The 19,741-nt window shown below is 38.5% G+C and overlaps 1 protein-coding gene across 19 annotated transcripts in view; it reads left to right on the top strand.

Annotated features, from left to right (window-relative positions):
- The window catches only part of MAGI1 (membrane associated guanylate kinase, WW and PDZ domain containing 1), a 615,965-nt gene that overhangs the window by 505,759 nt on the left and 90,465 nt on the right, over positions 1-19,741 (top strand). For 12 of the 19 annotated variants that reach the window (XM_073787522.1, XM_073787519.1, XM_073811336.1 and 9 more), the window contains 4 exons: positions 5,287-5,369; positions 9,517-9,555; positions 14,751-14,808; positions 17,761-17,858. In XM_073787522.1, the coding sequence (XP_073643623.1) occupies positions 5,287-5,369; positions 9,517-9,555; positions 14,751-14,808; positions 17,761-17,858 (278 nt within the window). The remainder of the gene's footprint in view (positions 1-5,286; positions 5,370-9,516; positions 9,556-14,750; positions 14,809-17,760; positions 17,859-19,741) is intronic. The other 7 variants (XM_073811339.1, XM_033865253.2, XM_073811344.1 and 4 more) reach the window with 2 other exon arrangements.

The raw sequence follows: 19,741 nt of genomic DNA, 5'->3' as shown, positions 1-19,741 counted from the left end.
GGGTATCCTGCAAGGCAGGAAGCTTTTATTGAATAACTGCTGGGCTTCAGCCAACAAGACACAAAAGCCTGTGCTCCCACCTCTACCAGCAAAGATCAGTGAGAAGCCTAGTCCTCTACCCTTCACAGGATATAACTAGGATCTCAAACCTCCTTGCAAGTGTGGTATCCAAAAAGGCTCAGAAGATAACTGGGACTTTGTAGCCCGGCAGTAATGAGCACTCCCCCTTTCTTCATCTAACTTCAATGGAGACCACGTTGGGGGAGCCTGGATGCCCATCCTGACATGGCAGTAACAAGGCAGCCTCTCTCCCCACTGGGGTAGTGGCAGAGGAGGTTTGGTGAAGAGTCAGCATTTTTACCACCAGTGGTAAAGTGGCCCCCAGCCTCCTCAGAGAGTTAGTGGGAACAGTAATAAGGCACTCCTACCACTCCCAGCCAAGCTGGTGTCAGAAGAGCCCTAGTGTGGAGCTGGAATTCCCATCTCTACCCAGTAGTAACAAGGAACTCCTCACCCTCTTGGGTGGGATACAGCCAAAGGAGTGATGAGAGGTAAATTTATAGCACTACGCATATATATTAGAAAAGAGAAGTCTCTAATCAACAATCTGAGCCCCCAATTTAAGAGCTTAGAAAAGAAAAGCAAATTAAATGTGAAATAAGTGGAAGGAAACAATAAAGGGCAGAAATTAATGAAATCAAAAGCAAAAACAGCAGAGATAATGAATGAAACAACCAGCTGATTCTTCAAAAAGATTAATAAAATTGAAGAACCTCTAGCAAGATTGACAAAGAAAAAATTAGAGAAGGTGTGAATTACCAATATTAAAATTTAAAGAAAGAATTACTGCCGACCCTGAAGACATCAGAAAGATGCGAAAATGCTGTCAGAAAGTGTGTACATATAAATTTGACAACTTAGATGAAATAGACCAAATTCTTTGAGAAGCATGATCTACCACAACTCATCCAATATGGAATAGGTAATTTAAATAGCCCTAATGAATTTATAATTTAAAAACTCTTGAAAAAGAAAATTCTGGAAACCAGATGATTTCACTGGAGAACCATTCAAAGAAGAATTAAATTTCTACACAATTTCTTCCTGAAAATAGAAGAGGAGGAACACTTCCCAATTATGTTTAAGAAGCTAGTATTACGTTGTTACCAAAATCAAACAAGGATAGTCCACGAAAAAAATAAAAAGAAAACTGCAGAGCAATATCCTCTGGAATATAGATGCAAAAACCTATAACAAAATATTAGCAAACAGTAATCAATAATACAGAAAAAAAATTATACACCATGCCCAAGTGGGAAGTATTCCAGGGATACAAGACTGGTTCAGTATCTGAAAATTTAATCAATGTAATCCACCATATTAAGACCCCAGTAAAGAAAAAAACCAATCACATGATCTTTTTTATTGATGCAAAGTATTTGACAGAATTCACTCATTCATGATAGAAATTTCTCAGGAAAATAAGAACATAGGGGAATTTCTTGAGTTCATAAAGAAATCTATAAAAAACCAACAGCTAACATTATACTTAATGGGGAAAGACAAAAAACTTTCCCTGCAAGATGGGGAATAAGCCAAGGATATTATCTCTTACCACTCTTATTCAACATTTTACTGTAATTCTAGCCCTAAATAAAAGGAAAGAAAAGACACACAGATTATCTATCTAGAAAATCACCAGAAATGTACAAGACAGTTTTAGAATCAGTGAGTTCAGCAAGATAAAAGATAAGCATACAAACATCAGTTGTATATCTATATACTAACCATGAACAAGCAGACAACAAAATTCAAAAGAAAATGTAATTCACATTTACTTTAAAAAAAAACGCCACTTAGGTATAAATCTAATGAAACATGTATAGGATTTTGTATGCCGTAAACTACAAAATACTGATGAAAGAAATCAAAGAAAGTCTAAATAAATGGAGAGACCTACTCTATTCATGGATTGAAAGACTCAGAATTGGTATAGTGAAGATGTCAGTTCTCCCCAAATATGTGTACAGGTTTAATATAAATCCTGTGGAAATCTCAGTGAGGCTTTTTGTTAGTATAGACAAGTTTATTCTAAAATTTATATAGAAAGGCAAAGGAACTAGAATAGGTAAAACAGTTTTGGAAAAGAAGAATGAAGTCACAGTAATCAGTCTGGCCTATATCAAGGCTTATTAACTAGCCACAGTAATAAAGGCTGTGTGGTATTGATGAAGAAATAGACACATAGATCAAGGGAACCCAGAAACAGGCCCACAAATGTGTCCAACCGATTTTCAACAAAGAATGCAAAAGCAATTCAATGTAAGGAAGATCGCCTTTTCAATAAAATGGTGCTGGAGCAAGTGTATAGCCAGAAGCAAATAAATTAACCTCAGCCTAAACCTCATGCCTTAGAAAAAAGAAAAAAATTAACTCAGAATAGATCATCATAAAGTACAAAATGTAAAGTAATAGAACTTCTAGTGGGGGAAAAAGCATAGAAAGTCTTTGAGACCTAGTAATAGGAAAGGGGTTCTTTGACTTGACATCAAAAACATGATCCTAAAAGGAATAATTGATCAATTCAGCTTCATCAAAATGAAAACTTTTGCTTTGCAGAAGACTGTTAAGAAAACGAAAAGACAAACTACAGACGGGGAGAAAATATTTATAAACCCCACATCTCAAAATGGACTGGTATCTAGAATATATAAAGAACTCTCAACACTCAACAGTTAAAAAAAAATCCAGTTAGAAAATGAACTAAAGACATGAACAGACATTTTACTGAAGGAGATATATGGGTGGGAAATAAGTACATGAAAAGATGTTCAACATCATTAGCCATTAGAGAAATGCAAATTAGAACCACAAAGATATCCTAGGTATATATATAGCTATTAGGATGGCTAAAATAAAAAATAGTAACAACACTAAATGATGGTCAAGCTTCAGAGAAACTATATCACTCACACATTGCTTGTGGGTATGTAAAATTGTGTGGTATTCCAGGAAACAGTTTGGCAGTGTCTTAAACTAAACATTGCAGTTACCATACGACCCAGCCATTGCACATTTGTCCAGAAGAGTGAACACTTACATTCACACAAAAGCTTGTGCATAAATGTTTATAGTAGATTTATTCCAAATGGCCAAAAACTGGAAGCCACCCAGATGTCCTTCAGTGGTTAAAGTGTAGTACCTTCATGCCATGGAATACTACTCAGCAGTAAAAAGAATTAATTATTGATGTATGCAACAATCTCGAGGAGAATTATGCTGAATGAAAAATGCAAGTCCCAAAAGATTACATACTGTATGATTTCATTTATATAACATTTTTGATATGACAGAAGTATGGACATGGAGAACAGATCAGTGGTTGCCAGGGATTAAAAATGGGTTTCGAAGGGAGGGATTGTGAGGCAACCGGGTGTGGCTGTCAAAGGGCAACGTGAGAGATCCTGTGATGATGGAAATGTTCCATATGTTGACTGGCTGTCAGTATCCTGGTTGTGACTTTGCACTATAGTTTTGCAAGATGTTACCCTTGGTGGCATCTGGGTAAGGGGGGATGTGGAATCTCTCTTTGTTTGTTCTTATAACTGCATGTGAATCTACAATTATCTTGAGATAAAAAAGTGTTTTTTAAAATATCACACATAATCTTCCCTCCCATCAGTGACCATTTTTGCACTCCTACTATGTAGGAATAGCACAGACCATGGGTTCTACTGCGGGACTCCCTGGGTTTGATTCCATGCATCAACAGGGTGTTCTTAGGCAGGTTTCTTTACATCTTTGTCCTCAGTTTTCCCATGTGGAGAATGGGGAGTAATCACTTTAATACTAACAATGCTCCTCTCATAGAGTTCTTGTAAGGATTAAGTAAATTGTAATTTATATGTAAATGACATAACAGATTATGATAGTTCTAAGAGGACAAATAAGTGCTGTTGGTGATCTTAGTTGTAACTGTATTAACTTTCATTTGTTATTTCTTTCCTTTTTTTTCTTTCTTTTTTTTTTTTGCGGTACACGGGCCTCTCACTCTTGTGGCCTCTCCCGTTGTGGAGCACAGGCTCCGGACGCGCAGGCTCAGCGGCCATGGCTCCCGGGCCTAGCCGCTCCGCGGCACCTGGGATCCTCCCGGACCGGGGCACGAACCCGCATCCCCTGCATCAGCAGGCGGGCTCCCAACCACTGCGCCACCAGGGAAGCCCTGTTTTTTTCTTCTAACACAGTTGAGATAATGTCTGTACACATTTGCACATTCTGTTTTTCACTTAAGCCTCAATTTTTTCCCAACAATTAATAAGATTTGAATCTAAAATTAAAAACTTTGATAATTTTTTTCAATGTATTTACAACCAAAACTTCAGACATTAGTTTACTACGTAAACTTCGGGAAAAAAAAATTTTTTTTTTTTTTAAATTTTCTATGTTTCGTTTCTGGTTTGCAGCTTGAACTACTGGACTTGTAGTTCTTTGCTCCTCATATTTAGTTTGCATAGAGTGGACTGGTTGCTCAAGCAGAAGTTTGTCCCAGATATGCTTCCGGTCAATTCTCCCAGTCATTCTCCTGGCATTTCTAACATGACTGAAGGGAACAGTGTCTATTGAAACACTTCCTCTCTGGTTGGGCTAGACCCTCCAGAAGGAAGTGGGGTGACAGCTTTTCCAAGCTTTTCCTTGGTCTCGGTTCAATTTGGGATAGGTGATCTGGGGTTGCCTTCACTATGTCTGAAGCATAATTTAGGATACTGTGATGAATGGTATGTCTTAGCAGCTTCAAGCCACTTGCATGGATTGAAGTAGTTTCACACAGTCCTGGGAATTCTTATGTAATATAACGAGTGAAACAGCAGCCTTCTTTGTGAATTCCAGCATCCAACGCTGAAGTCATAGACAAATTGAAAATAAATTGGAATGCGCTCTTTGACAAATGTGAAGACTAAAATAAGCCTAGACAAGAGTAGGCCGTATAGACAAGGGGTATGATTTGGAGCTCAGTTTTCAAAAATAAAGCTGGTATTACATTTTAAGCTTTCCATGATGGAATGGTGATGTCTTAGAGTAAGGAAGCAGCCTCCCTAAGACCCTCTTCAAGCCATTTCATAATTCCAAACCGGGGCTCTCTTCTGGCCTCGGTTTGCTGTTAGACAGTATCTTTTCTTTGGTAGAAGAGAGTTAATGTTCAAGACTGTTTAAATCTTCTGTCATTGAGCTTTTTACCTTTTTTTTTTCTTTTCAAACATATTTCTTGTTTTTGTTTCTGGATTTCAGCCATAACACAAAAACAACATCTTGGTTAGACCCTCGGTGCCTGAACAAGCAGCAGAAGCCTCTGGAAGAGTGTGAAGATGATGGTAAGGAGCTAGGAAGGTCTGGGTTTAAGGGGCTTGTTCACACATGCAAATTTTAAAGCGTTGTAGCAAGGTCAACCGGGTTTCTAACCATGGGTTTTTGAAAGGTAATCCAGTTTCTAGTAAGTGCATTATGGTTTCCAAAAGCAGGAGAGAAATCAGCAAAATTGCTTTCAAAGAATGATTTGTTTAAACATAAAGGCATCCTCAGTTCTCTGTTAGAAACAGAACTTCAGCACAGTCAGAAAGTATTCAAATGTAGATGCAACCTGTGCCTTCAGGAACTTGGAGAAAATTCTAGAAAGTCTCTAGGAATTTAGAAACCAAAGATGCTCTGATCACTCACTCATTGGATGCTAATTATATATTGTGACAGTCTTAGAGAAAAAAAAATCAGGAACTTTTCTTGAACTCTTCATACTTCATAATTTGATTATTTCTCCAGGTTCAGCATAAAGAAAGCAGATTTTGTTGTGATTGGGAGTCTGTGTGTGATTTAGAGTATATCCTAAATATGAGAAAGTCTATTCTTCCACAAAAGAGACTGAGCCCCACTCTCCCTGCTAATTAAAAGAAGAAAGAATCAATTGTCTATAAGAGTTACTATCATAAAAAAGGAAAGTTTATTTCAAGGCTTTGGAATTTCTGATTACTTTTGCAAAAGGAAAAGAAAATTAAGATGGAACAAATGTGTTCCCTTTCAGTCTATCCTAAGTTCTACCAAAATTGCTTTTTGACATGGACGAATTAAAAGGGAAATGGCTTGCTTTGCTACTCATTATTGATTTCTGGCATTTGAATTAGTAGTATAATTTTGAATACACATTTTACTGTAAGATAGTGAAACTTTATTAATTTATCCTATGGGGCAGAATTGATGTCCGTATAAATTTGAGGTTTGTTTGAAAATGTAAGCCCGTAAAATATGATCCTGTCAAAACCTTACACTCCAGACTATATGTGGATCGCAGATTACATGAAATGAACATAGAATTGCGTGTTCACGTTTAGCTGGGTGACTTCAACTGGAAATGCAAATCCTTCTGACTGAGGAGGCATAGCTGAGAGGCTGGTTTTATTTCGGTTGCTGAGTCCTGAAGAAGAAACGGAACAGGCGTGGGAGCTGCATTATTTTGCATGCTTAAGGATAATGGACTGTCCTGATTATTCACATATTCTATTTAATATATAATACAGAGGTGACCAGTTTTCAAAGTTCAGAACATAAAATACTTCCAACCATAAAACTTCTCAGAACAAAATTTAATCTTTATTTGATGCCTGATGATTTTGAAGCCATTTTAGGCCCTCTTATTACCAACAGATCTTCAATGTCAGTATCCATTATAACTATACTGGGAATGTATGAAAATGCCTGTTAATATAATTTTATAGATAATAGAAGGCTCCAGTAGCTTTTACAGAGAAAAACGGAGTAAAAGTACTGAGTAGAATTACTGAATGTTTTTCTTAACAATGCTGGTTATTTTTAGTTCTTAGAATTCATGTCATTGGTGTTAATGTTATTCCCTTTGGAACAAGTATGTATTCATACCAAATGCTTAGTAATTGTCCATTCACCATTAGAATTCATAGATTCTTTTTCTGCTAGAAACTATATGTATGTCTGTGTGCCTTTATACACAAATGTTATAAGTATATAACCAGATTATACCACAGTGGCAGGTATCATCAGTTCCTATATTTGCCTTTTCTCTTGCCAGTTACCACAAAGCTGCCTTGTATTGTTTTTTGTTATCATGACACAAAGAAGAATCACATTGTTGGTCACCATATTGTTCCTGTGTTTCTTTCTGTTCTCTGTAGGTCACATGCATATCAAATGTAACAGTATGGTATCATACTTATTGTAAAAATGTTCTATTTTCTTTTTCCTATCTCGATAAAGTCAGAAACTAGTTTGGATTTTGATCTTCAGTGTATAAGTCCTGTTGTTATTTCTGTGTTTTAGTAGTTCACTTAGAGGCCTTCTACCTTGCCTTTGAGCTCCAGTCCAGTATTTTAATCTTTAATAACACTGTTTGTCTCAAGGAGACTTTAAACTCATTCTGATTAAAACCCAACTAATGATTCCACCTCCACCCCAAATCTGGTCTTCTGTAAGTATTCCCCATCTCAGTGGAGGGTAAATTCATACATACTTAAGAGTCCCTCATGACGTTTTAGTTTTCTTAACACCCACTTCTAACCCATGTACTACCAGTTGAGTTCACCTTGCCTCCCAAATGTCTCTGGAATCCATTTTCTCCATTTTCTTCACTATCTCTGCCATGCTGGTCAAGGTCATGCTCATCTTCCACCCAGACTCTTGCCCGCTCTCCTTCTTGCACCGTACTCAGAGCAGTTTTTTAAAATGTCGTTGTGTTATCACCACCGCCTCAAGCCCTGTTTAATGGCTGTGGTCTGTTCAGTAAATGCCAAGTCCATAGCTTGTGTCTCCAAGCTCTCTGTGGTTCAGTCTCTAAGCTTGTCTGACTCTCGTTCCAACCCATAGTCTGTCCTTCATCCCCATGAGTCCTCATCGAGCTGCTGCTCCATGATCGTTAGATGTGCAGTTCTCCCTTCTTAGAATACTCTTGCATCCCACAAATAATTATTGAATGCCTTCTCTATGTCCAGTGCATTCTGGGAATTTCAGATGTATCATTGAACACAATAAACAAGAAGCCCTGCTCTTGCAGAGCTTAAATTCTAGTCATTTTTCACTCTAAGTCTTTTCATTAAATTTTGCATAACCTTCAGATGACAGCTCAGGGATTCTGCCCCGGACTTTGCCCCCAGATATGATTAGGTCAGTCTATTATGTATCTTAACTTCAGAGAACTTACCATAGTTTTAATTTAATTTTTATCTATGTGAGCTTTGGCCATGTTTCCTTTCCCGGAAGGATAGAGATGTGCCTGTTGGTGCTCATTTCGATGTCGCTGTCACCTGGCATAGTGACTGGCACATAGTAGTTCTCATTAAAGAATTTTTGAGGAAATGAACAAGTGCCCCCAAAGATATTTTAAATAGTATCCAAAAGGCCATTTTCATGAACGATTTTATGTAAATAAGATTCCCTTCTTAGGAAACAATACCAGTGTCAACCTTATTGTTGGCAGTTGGAGAGTTTTTAAATCAAGAGTTTACAAGGTGTGTAGGGCCGCGTTGGTGACTGAAGTCAATAATCGATTCATTTGTTCATACATTCATTCATCCATTTGAGAAATATTTGGTACCTATTATGTATCAAAAACTTCAGTGGGCACTGAACATATTGCAGTAGTGAAAACAGGCTTGATCCCTGTGTTTGTGGAGCTTAGAGTGGAGGGCTAGCCACCCGCTGTGTAGCTGGAGTGACTGTCTATGCCATGATGTGTTGTGTGCTGTCCTGTGTTCTCTTCACAGTCAAAATAAAATGCTTTACTGACAGCCAGAGACGGTCAAGAATGGAGAGGATCTTTTCTTGTTTTGCTCCCTGAAATTACAGAGAACATTTTCATTCTATTATTTCTGAGCTGTTTGCCTTAGAAATCTTATACCAAGTAAGCTCCGTCTCCCACTGCTCCTTTTGGGGCAGCCATCAAGCCTCACTTCCCCCATGTATATCGTCCTGACATAGTTCATTTTTCTAACTCCTTTTGAAAGACGATGAAGTGTAGCTCACCTTAGAACCTGTATTCTCAATTTGACCTCGCCTTCCGTTTTTCAGGCAGCGGTATTACTTATAAGTTAAGTAATTTTGCCTCGCTGATTAGAAGATTATTGAAGGATTAAAAGGACTAACATTGAAAGGTCTAACGGCTTTGTTTGCTTGAAATAAGACCTGTAATAAGTGACTTGCCACGTAAGGACGTTGAAACCGCAAAGGTGTTTGTCATCTTTTACAACCGATCAAACCCTATTTTGCCATGCAAGGAAGTGAGCCATATAATTATGTTGCCAATATCAGCTCTCCCGTTTTATGATTTACGCTGAGGTCTCGAGTTGAGTAGTCAAGCCAATGAAATAAGCCACAATGCAGGTAAGGACAAAACAAAGTGATGTGTTTGCTGCTGTTTTTCTTGAGGGGAGTTTCTTTTCTTGGTGCTGGTGTCTGAATTTTTCTTTCTCTCTTTTCTGTCTCATTCCTGCTATTCCTTTGGAGAAGAAGGGATCCATACGGAGGAGCTGGACAGTGAACTAGGTAAACCCTCCCAGCCTGCATAATTTGCCCTGGTTGCCTTGGTCCCCAGTGACTTGCTTAATCCCTCTGTTTCTTTAGTTTGCACTTCTCCAATTATGATTTTCATTCCGGCTTAACCACGAAAGGTCAATCGTATACAACCCATGTGTCTGACTGCAGACATCACACAGAGTTGTAATAAGTTGTGTCTACAAAGAAGAAGTCTGAGGGAATTGGGACTAGAATGAGAGTTAGCAGATCAGTGCCGGATACTCTCGTAAATTGAGGAGTAAGAAAAAACAGGGATAGATGCTTGCCATGTCCCTTCAACTCTCCTATAATCTATCTCAGGCTCATTTCTTTATTTATTTGGTGTGGGTGGCTTTCTCCATGGGGAATACAGAAAAGCAAAACAAAAATCTTCCAGACTAGCTGAAAGATCTTAGAGTAACAGCAGTACAGCAATTCCACTGATTAGCTGAATGGGTACTAAGTCCTAGTATTATGTTGTTACTCAGTCACAAGCTGCGTGTTGACTTTGTAACCATAGTGAATGGCTTGAAAACCGGATCCTGGGTTTATATGTGTCATTTTCCTCAGAGTGTGTATGTCAATGGAAATCAAGTCTTGATTAGTCCAAGCTCTTGCAGTTCAGAAATAATTTACATTAGCAGATAATTCCAAACTCTTTTATCTCTCCTCTTGGAATATATTGAATTATATTCCCTGCTAAGTTAAATGTTTTGTGTTCAGCGTTGTTTTTTTTTTTTTAATAAATTTAATTGTTTATTTATTTTTGTCTGTGTTGGGTCTTTGTTGCTGAGCACGGGCTTTCTCTAGTTGCAGCAAGAGGGGGTTACTCTTTGTTGTAGTGCGTGAGTTTCTTATTGCAGTGGCTTCTCTTGTTGCGGAGCGCGGGCTCTAGGCAAGCGGGCTTCAGTAGTTGTGGCACGCGGGCTCAGTAGCTGTGGTTCGCGGGCTCTAGAGCGCAGGCTCAGTAGTTGTGGTGCACGGGCTTAGTTGCTCCACGGTGTGTGGGATCTTCCCAGGCCAGGGCTCGCACCTCTGTCCCCTGCATTGGCAGGCGGATGCTTAACCACTGCGCCACCAGGGAAGTCCCGAAAGATCTATTTTTAAAGACGTATAATAAATTGTCCTTGTGGTCATTGTGGTAGGAATGACTTGAGATTCAACCTGTGTGACAGAACAATTTGAAACTCATTTTATAAATTAAGAAAAAAAGTATCAATCCAGTGATATTAGATAAAATCATTGAAAAAGACAGAACTAGCTTTTCCAGATGAAAAATGAGTGCCTCGATCCTTTGTGGAACCAATTTAAACTACTCTGGCCACCTGACTAATGTGTGTGAGTGCCCACCACTGTGTGTGGGCAGTTGGTGAGATAATTCCATTGTGCATAGGGGCACAGCCTTATTTGCTTCTGTGGAAGCTTGAATGTTGAAGTTTTCAGGAAAGAATCAATTGTCTTCTTTTCTCATGTATCTGTAACATTGTAGAAACTTTCCTGTGCTGTTAAAGACTCTACAAAGTAAGTTTTACTGGCTTACTTACCTTCTTACCTTCTCATGGCCAGAGCCACAGTTCTGGGAGATGGTTTGGTGAAGTGGGAGCTGTCTCTGGGGTCAGGGCAGGTTGCCTAGACTCATATCTGGGTTCCGCCACTTATTTGCTCTGTGACCTTGGGCAAGTCATTCACCTTCCCTTAGCTTCCTGTTCCTTACCTGTAAAGAGGGGCTGAAAGAGGAGCTCTCATTGGGCTTAAGAGGAGACTTAATAATAATATGTCTTAATATTTGCCCTTGAGATCAGCACATGTTATTTTGCCAGTTTTCTGATTTAGTAACTAATTCTTTCTTGTTGGACTTTTCAGTGTTTCCTTATGATACTTTTTGTGTTTAATATGGGGCAGGAGAGCAACATGTATAATAGAAATGGCCCAAATATGTCCTTATTCACAGACAGACAGACAGACACACACACACACGCACACGCACATGCACACGCACAGTTTTTCCTTGCATTCACTTCAGATGCCTTTGACAAGCTCACTGCCCATTTTCTTAATAAGAGGATCCTAATTGCAAACAATAGCAACTGTCAGGTTTTCAATGAACAGTATAATTGCAGATGTGACAAGGAAACCCTCTCTATAATCTGCCTCTGAGAGGCAGGGGCGGTGGACTTGGGTGTTGGACACAGATCATTTGATTGCAGAATTGTCATTTCTGAACTCTGTTGTCTGGGCTGGGTCACTAGCTCCATTATGCACTTTGGTTTTGCAGAATTTATCACATCTTCTGCAGTAATCTCCCCAGAATGAAAAAGCACTTGAAGAACCTTCTTTTCGAATTACAGAGTATTCATTAGATAGGGAAATGAGATCCCCTCCCAATCAACACTGAATTACAGTGTAGAACCATATCTCTGACTGTGAACATGACTTTCAATCTGTGCCCTGACACAACTCTTGGAACATTTTTCTGCTCCATATTCACTTCCATGGCGATAATTAGTACAACATGAGGTTTTTAGTGGTAGGAACAGCAAGCAAGCAGGCCATATAGATTTGTCCAGTTCCTTTTGGGCTTTCCTAGAACCGTTGCCATTAGCTGAGCTTAGGTGCCAGGTGCTGTGTAAAAGGTTTTACAAACATCCTTATTTAGTCTACAGTTGACCTTTGAGGTAAATCCAGGACAAAGATGTGGTTTCGAGATGTTAAGTAGCTAGCCAAACACTAGACTGATAAAACCTTAGGGCTAAGAGGGAAGAGATATGGGAACATATGTATATGTATAGCTGATTCACTTTGTTATAAAGCAGAAACTAACACACCATTGTGTTATATAGTATATATAACTTGTATATATATGTTATATAGTATATATATGTTATATAGTATAAGTATAAAGCAATTATACTCCAATAAAGATGTTAAAAAAACAAAAACAAAAACATTAGGGCTAAAGTTCAGACCAAGATCTGGACAATCCCAAAAGGGTCTGAGCCACCTGAAATCTCGGTGACATCTTGTACAGACTGTTCTGATGTCTGACAGTTGTTAGACATGGGGGTGTGGCTCTCTATGTATCTTTAGAGTAGTTTAGAAAAAAGAAAAAATTTGTAACGCCATCATTTTCTGGGCTTCAGTATTTTCTGCCATTTTCAACTTTTTAGAACCAAATGGCACATTGGAAGACAAACATCTTCTGTTTCTAAATCGATGACCCATTTCTATTTTAAGCTTTCAGAGACTAATTCCTATTATTAAGTTAATCACCACATGGGAAGTGAGAAATCTGTCTTTTCAATTTTAAATGAGTTATAGCTGGAAAAACTGGAACATTTCTGGAGTTTGCTAATCTGTCCCAGAAGATGTGTTTCAATTTACAATCATCCAGAAATACCAGTTGACTGACCTCATGTCTCAACTCTAGTATGTAAATTGTTGAGTAGGTGACAGGGCAAAGCCAGAGGTGGCTTCTTATCTTGCAGCCTCCTTGGACCTCCATCAAAGCGCTTACCCTGTGATGATGTATGAATTGTCTGCCCAGCTGGTGCACTTGTAATTATCTTTGTGTACCTGGCACCTAGCATACCTTCAGGCAGACAGTAGGCACTAAATAAATGTTGGACAAATAAATGGAATGAATTGAATTCTTAATTTTTTCCCCTATTTTATCTGAAGATAATCAGGCCATATATCAAGGTTACAGATTTTGAAAAGAAGTCTGGTTAAACATGATGTGGTCCCCTCGCACCCACTCGCTCTTCTGCCCCACGGCAGCACAAGCACATGCGTGGGCACCAATTAGCCTTTTTGTAATCTTCTGATTTCCCAACTCTTTGGAAACGTTTTCCTGGTTCGTTTGCGTTTAAATGGCAATTTCCAGCATTGTAAGGGGAAACCATTTCCCAGGCATTTGATTTGCATCCGTCCGCAAGACGCTGTGTACAAAAATGCCAAGTTATATCAACATCTGCACGTTGGCCCTGCCTTGCCTTTTAGTAGCTTATGTCTCCCAGAATCCAAAGACTTCCTTAAGACCTGCTAAGTGTTCTGTTTTGTTTTGTTTAAAAAAAGGAAGCAAAGGGGGGAACCTGTCTCTTTGTTTGAAAACAAATATCAGGTGTAGCAAAAAACATGAAATTAATGTCTCTTGATGTGCAGCCAAATCTGAGCAAAACATAAACTTTAAGTAATTAGCCCTGTGTGTGTATATGTGCACGTGCACATGACTCCATTTCTTACCTGGAACCAAAAAGAAGGGACAGAGACTTAAGGAGAAGTGCTGCTCTGCCTGAAGACTTGTTTAACGACGCAAAACACAATGTAGTTGCTTCTTTCACCGAATTATCTGGTGCAGTGGGCTTTTTCACAGTAGGTTCTTATTATGACAGAACCCACTACTACCTAGTTAATGAAGTTGCAGCCTTTGATATGAAACCTTATGAAGTTCGGTAGAGCACAGGTGAGTTTTCAGAAAGGCACACATATCACCCAATGCCACTTTACCACCACATTTAGAGGAATAGTCTACCCCCTTAGGTAGTGAGTCTTGGAGAGCAGGACCTGTGTTTCTGCTTTCATAGGCACAGCCCCGGTGAAGATGGGCCTGTCCAGATATAGCAATTGAGTTGTAGATGTGTGCAATTCAAAAATCCAACTCCATGTGGCCATTTTTTATTTACTCGGTAGCATTTTAATTAGGAACAAGGAGAAAATAAGATGCAAATTTTAATTTATTCCAGGGAGAGCAGAAACGGCACTATTGTATCGAAAATGAAAGGAAACATTCATCCATTTTTGCTTGTGTAATAAGGTAGTCTAGCAATAAAATGAGAAAACAGCAAATATTTAAAATAGGAACTAGGCGTTCGAGGCAAAACTTAACTATATTTCCATTAAAATCTCATTTAATAGTTGATTTAGAATGAAGGCACCTGAGACTGCATTTTATTAAGTTTCATTTGCTTGTGCAAAATATCAGTAAAGAATTGCTCTTCGTGTAGAAAAATACACCAATAAAATAATTCTCACTCTTTGTTTTTTTTTTTGGTTAGGATACGCAGTTTTAATTGGATTTAAGGCATTATTTTATGAGTCTTTCTTTTTTTGCCTAACCCAGCTGTTGAAAATCCTTAGGCTCTTCAAGAATATGCTCTTCTTGGTCTGAATGTTCTTTTCTTTTTCAGAACTGCCTGCTGGTTGGGAAAAGATTGATGACCCTGTCTATGGTATCTACTATGTAGAGTAAGTGCCTGTTAAAACACATTTGAGTTTGCACCCTTCTGTAATTATTTACACTTATGCTGAACAGAGTTTGCCATTGTGATAAGGCACAAACAGAATAATAATAGTAACATAATATTAATTTTATAATGAAAAAATATTCAGCAAATCTAATGATGATAAATTATATTATAAAATCCATGAGGGCAGTATTCATGTCTTCTGTTTATCACTGTATTACCAAAGCCCAACATAGTCCTGGCCTATGGCAGGTACTGAATAATAAGTATTAGTTGAATGAATGAGAAAAGCAAGGAGTCAGTACACTGAGTATGGGTTGTTTATCTTCAGGAAAAGAATCAGTTTTGCCTATTTCTTGCCCTGCTTAAGTCTGAAGTTCTCAGTAATCATTTATTTATTCATTCAGACTTTCCAGAAGGGTCAGACAGATCTAAATAATATATGAAACGCTGCCGCAATTAAGAAGGAAATTGAGAACTAGCCTAAGTGGCAAGACTGTGTAAGCCTCTTTGCCTTTACCATACCTGTGGCTCCTGTGTTCCATTTCTAAGAGTCTCAAACCCTCATCACTACCTCTTTACCATGTACCTTATTCTAGCAAGAGGCATACACTTGGTCCTTTCATCACAGTTATATATTGGTAGGATGATACTCAAAGAAAATAAAAGAAACCTAAGTGGGTAAACATTGAAAAAATGTTTTACATCATTTCCTCTGAGAAAGATGAGTAATAATAAAAGATCTTACAAAAGAAACACATGCCATATAAATGTTCTATCATCAAAATCCTACCTGCCACAATGAAGATAACTTGGAACGCTTTCTATCACTGGAACGCTTTCTATCACTCATGCTGCTAGCAATGAAAAGTTATTCGTATAATACCCTGGTGATGGAAACATATGATGCAACAATGCCAGGCCATAAAATGCTCAGCATCTTATTGTAAAAAATTACGAGTTCAACATAGCAGGTGTCTTTGGTCAATACTCACATTACCACCTCTTTACCTAACAGAAAGATTGGGAATGGGGGGCATTAGAAAGGCCAACTTGAATGCCATTTGCAGCAACATGACGCATCTAGAGATTATCATACTAAGTGAAGTAAGTCAGAAAGAGAAAGACAAATACCATATGATATTACTTATATGTGGAATCTAAAATATGACACAAATGAACCTACCTGTGAAACAGAAACAGGATCACAGACATAGAGAGCAGAGTGGTGTTTACCAAGGGGCAGGGGATCTGGGGAGGGATGGAGTGGGAGGTTGGGGTGAGCAGATGTAGCCTTTTACATATGGAATGGATAGCAGCAAAGTCCTACTGCATGGCACAGAGAACTATGTTCAGTATCCTGTGATAAACCATGATGGAAAAGAACATTTTTTTAAAAAAGAATGTATACATATATATATATGTATGTATGTATAACCAAATCACTTTGCTGTACAGCAGTAATTAACACAACATTGTAAATCAACTATACTTCAATTAAAAAAAATTTTAATTTTAAAAAATTTAAAAGAGAAAGAAAGGTGATCTTAGTCTTTTCCCTGACCCTCATAAAATTCCTCTGTGTGCCCTACAGATCATTTTTCTCCCAGATATACAGTGGGGCTCCTGTCTAATTGGGGCTTGTTTTGAGTTCTCCCTCAAATAATTTGTGCATCAAAAGAGAAAAAGAATAAATGACTAGTAGCTTTGATGGATAAAGAGACTTGGAGTGAGGGGCGAGTTGTTACCTTGCCATACATTTCTCCTCCCTGTCTTCTCAGATCCATGTGCCTGTGAATGTTAGACTATATTTTAGCATGAAATGGCCTACCAGAATTAGGAAATAAACAAGTAGTCCTATAATAGGAATTAAGGGTAGTCGGTCTATCCACCCTACTTGACAAGCCTGGCTTTAAAAAATAAAGCCTGGCTTGAAAAAATATTTTGAGTTCTAAATAATCACATAATAGGAATATTTTCAAACTTCTTATGAAGTATGATTTTGATGAAGGAAAAAAGATAGGAATATGTTTATGCTTGTGTGTCTGTGTACTATGTGTGTATATACATATACATACACTAAATAGGGTGATGGCAAAAAATATGCATTTGGATTTATATATATGTTTGTGTGTGTGTGTGTGTATTTTTATCTTGCCTTGGCCTTATTAGTTTTGGAGCCATCTGAAGTATCTGGGTCTTTGTCACTTTGAACACATCACATTTGCTTAGGTTAGCTGCATTTGGAGTCTTTTTGCCTAAGGCTTATCCTTTGAATCCTGACTCCATGCCTATTGATCAGAATAGCTGACAGATGTTGGTAGAGTCCTTCTTTTAACTTGATCGTTTGGGAAATGCTTATGCTTCCGTGAACTCTGTTGTAGAAAGTTACGCAGAATTTCTGGCATTACTTATTACAGACAACACCACATCTTCACTTTAATCTCCTTTTAAAATAATTCTATAATCGACTTCTTGTTGAATTAAAGAAACACCCTCCCGTCACGTGATTCCTTGGGCATTTGGCAGAGTCAGTGGTTATAATCCTGGGACTTGAAAGCAGGCCAGTCTGAGCTTGAATCCTCTTCACTGTTGACTAGTTCTGTTTTGTTAGGTGAGCTGTTTCTTAACTGCTCAGAAACTTCCCTTCCTTATCCATAAAATAGGAATAAAAATAGGACCTCTATCCTAGCATTTATTGAAGATTTTAAAAATAAAATGCATGTAAAGCTGGTAGCACAGTGCTTGGGACAAATAAGCAGTCAGTATATGGAAACCATTCATTTTTGTTTTTATTTGATCGTATCTTCCTAACTGTGCTTTTTGACACAAGGTGCTCAACATCTCAGACCACCTGCTTTGCTCAGGTCTAATCAAGGGACTTGGACTGATTGGCTTTTTGCTTGTGGGATGCAATGTTTCCTAACTGAATGCAATCTGCCTTCTGCTCCAGCCACATCAACAGGAAGACACAATATGAGAACCCGGTTCTAGAAGCCAAACGGAAGAAGCAGCTGGAGCAACAGCAGCAGCAGCAGCAGCAGCCAGAAGGTTCGCTCTCCCGTGATCTGTGGGCCAAGGAGCTCCGGGCAAAGCCTGGGCGCTGACACCCCCGTGTGGTCAGAACTGGCCACGGGCATCAAGTCCTTTGCCGTGCTGGGGACTGGATGTCCTGGAAGGGTGGGGAGTAATGCAGAGCCTCTGCTAGATTCCATACCCTGAACCTGGACAGCTAAAGTGGGGGGCCCAGTTGAAAAGCACCCAATCTCCACTCTAATTTAGAAAGGGGCTGCCGTTAGATTGGAGAACGTTTCTGATGGTGAAAGAACTACCTTGTGCTCAGTAGCTTTTGCACAGCACCTGGTATCTAAATCCAAACCACTTTTAGCACGTTAAGAGGAGGTGCTGGGTATGGAACTAACTTTTAATTTTAGGAACATTACATATAAGAATCAGAAAACGCTGTTAATTTTCAGTGCTTTTAAAAAACTACAAGTTAGTTCACGCTCTTCACAAAAATATGAACAATTCAGGAGTGGAGAACATATAAGTTCTCCATTTAAGCCAGTGGAGGTCCTACTGGTTCCCATCCCACTCTCAGCAATAAACACTGTGCAGAAATTTTCTGGGGATGTACAAATATGCATCTTTTTACAAAAAGTAGATCATAATTTATATATATTAATATATTATGTATTTGTTTATGTATTAGTTTTGTGACCTGTTTTTGTCACTTAAATATATTTCTTGCACAAATTTCAATGCTACTTAATATAGATTTACCTCTTTTTAACCTTTAAATTTTTTTTTAACATCTTTATCGGAGTATAATTGCCTTACAGTGGTGTGTTAGTTTCTGCTTAATAACAAAGTGAATCAGCTATACGTATACATATAGCCCCATATCCCCTCCCTCTTGCATCTCCCTCTCACCCTCCCTATCCCACCCCTCAAGGTGGTCACAAAACACTGAGCTGATCTCGCTGTGCTATGCAGCTGCTTCCCACTAGCTATCTATTCTACATTTGGTAGCGTATATATGTCCATGCCACTCTCTCACTTCGTCCCAGTTACCCTTGCCCCTCCCCGTGTCCTCAAGTACATTCTCTACATCTGCGTCTTTATTCCTGTCCTGCCCCTAGGTTCTTCAGAACCATTCTTTTTTTTTTAGATTGCATATATATGTGTTAGTATACGGTATTTGTTTTTCTCTTTCTGACTTACTTCACTCTGTATGACAGACTCTAGGTCCATCCACCTCACTACAAATAACTCTGTTTCGTTTCTTTTTATGGTTGAGTAATATTCCATTGTATATATGTGCCACCTCTTCTTTATCCATTCATCTGTCAGTGGACACCTAGGATGCTTCCATGTCCTGGCTATTTTAAATAGTGCTGCCATGAACATTGTGGTGCATGTCTCTTTTTGCATTATGGTTTTCTCAGGGTATATGCCCAGTTGTGGGATTGCTGGGTCGTATGGTACTTCTATTTGTAGTTTTTTAAGGAACCTCCATACTGTTCTCCATAGTGGCTGTATCAATTTACATTCCCACCAACAGTGCAAGAGGGTTCCCTTTTCTCCACACCCTCCCCAGCATTTATTGTTTGTAGATTTTTTGATGATGGCCATTCTGACCACTGTGAGGTGATACCTCATTGTAGATTTGATTTGCATTTCTCTAATGATTGGTGATGTTGAGCATCCTTTCATGTGTTGGTTGGCAATATGTATATCTTCTTTGGAGAAATGTCTGTTTAGGTCTTCTACCCATTTTTGGATTGGGTTGTTTGTGCTTTTGGTATTGAGCTGTATGAGCTGCTTGTATATTTTGCAGATTAATCCTTTGTCAATTGCTTCATTTGCAAATATTTTCTCCCATTCTGAGGGTTGTCTTTTTGTCTTTTTTATGGTTTCCTTTGCCGTGCAAA

The sequence above is a fragment of the Tursiops truncatus genome, chromosome 10 (assembly GCF_011762595.2).
Source record: "Tursiops truncatus isolate mTurTru1 chromosome 10, mTurTru1.mat.Y, whole genome shotgun sequence".
NCBI lineage: Eukaryota > Metazoa > Chordata > Mammalia > Artiodactyla > Delphinidae > Tursiops > Tursiops truncatus.
This window is presented reverse-complemented; position numbering and strand designations above follow the sequence as displayed.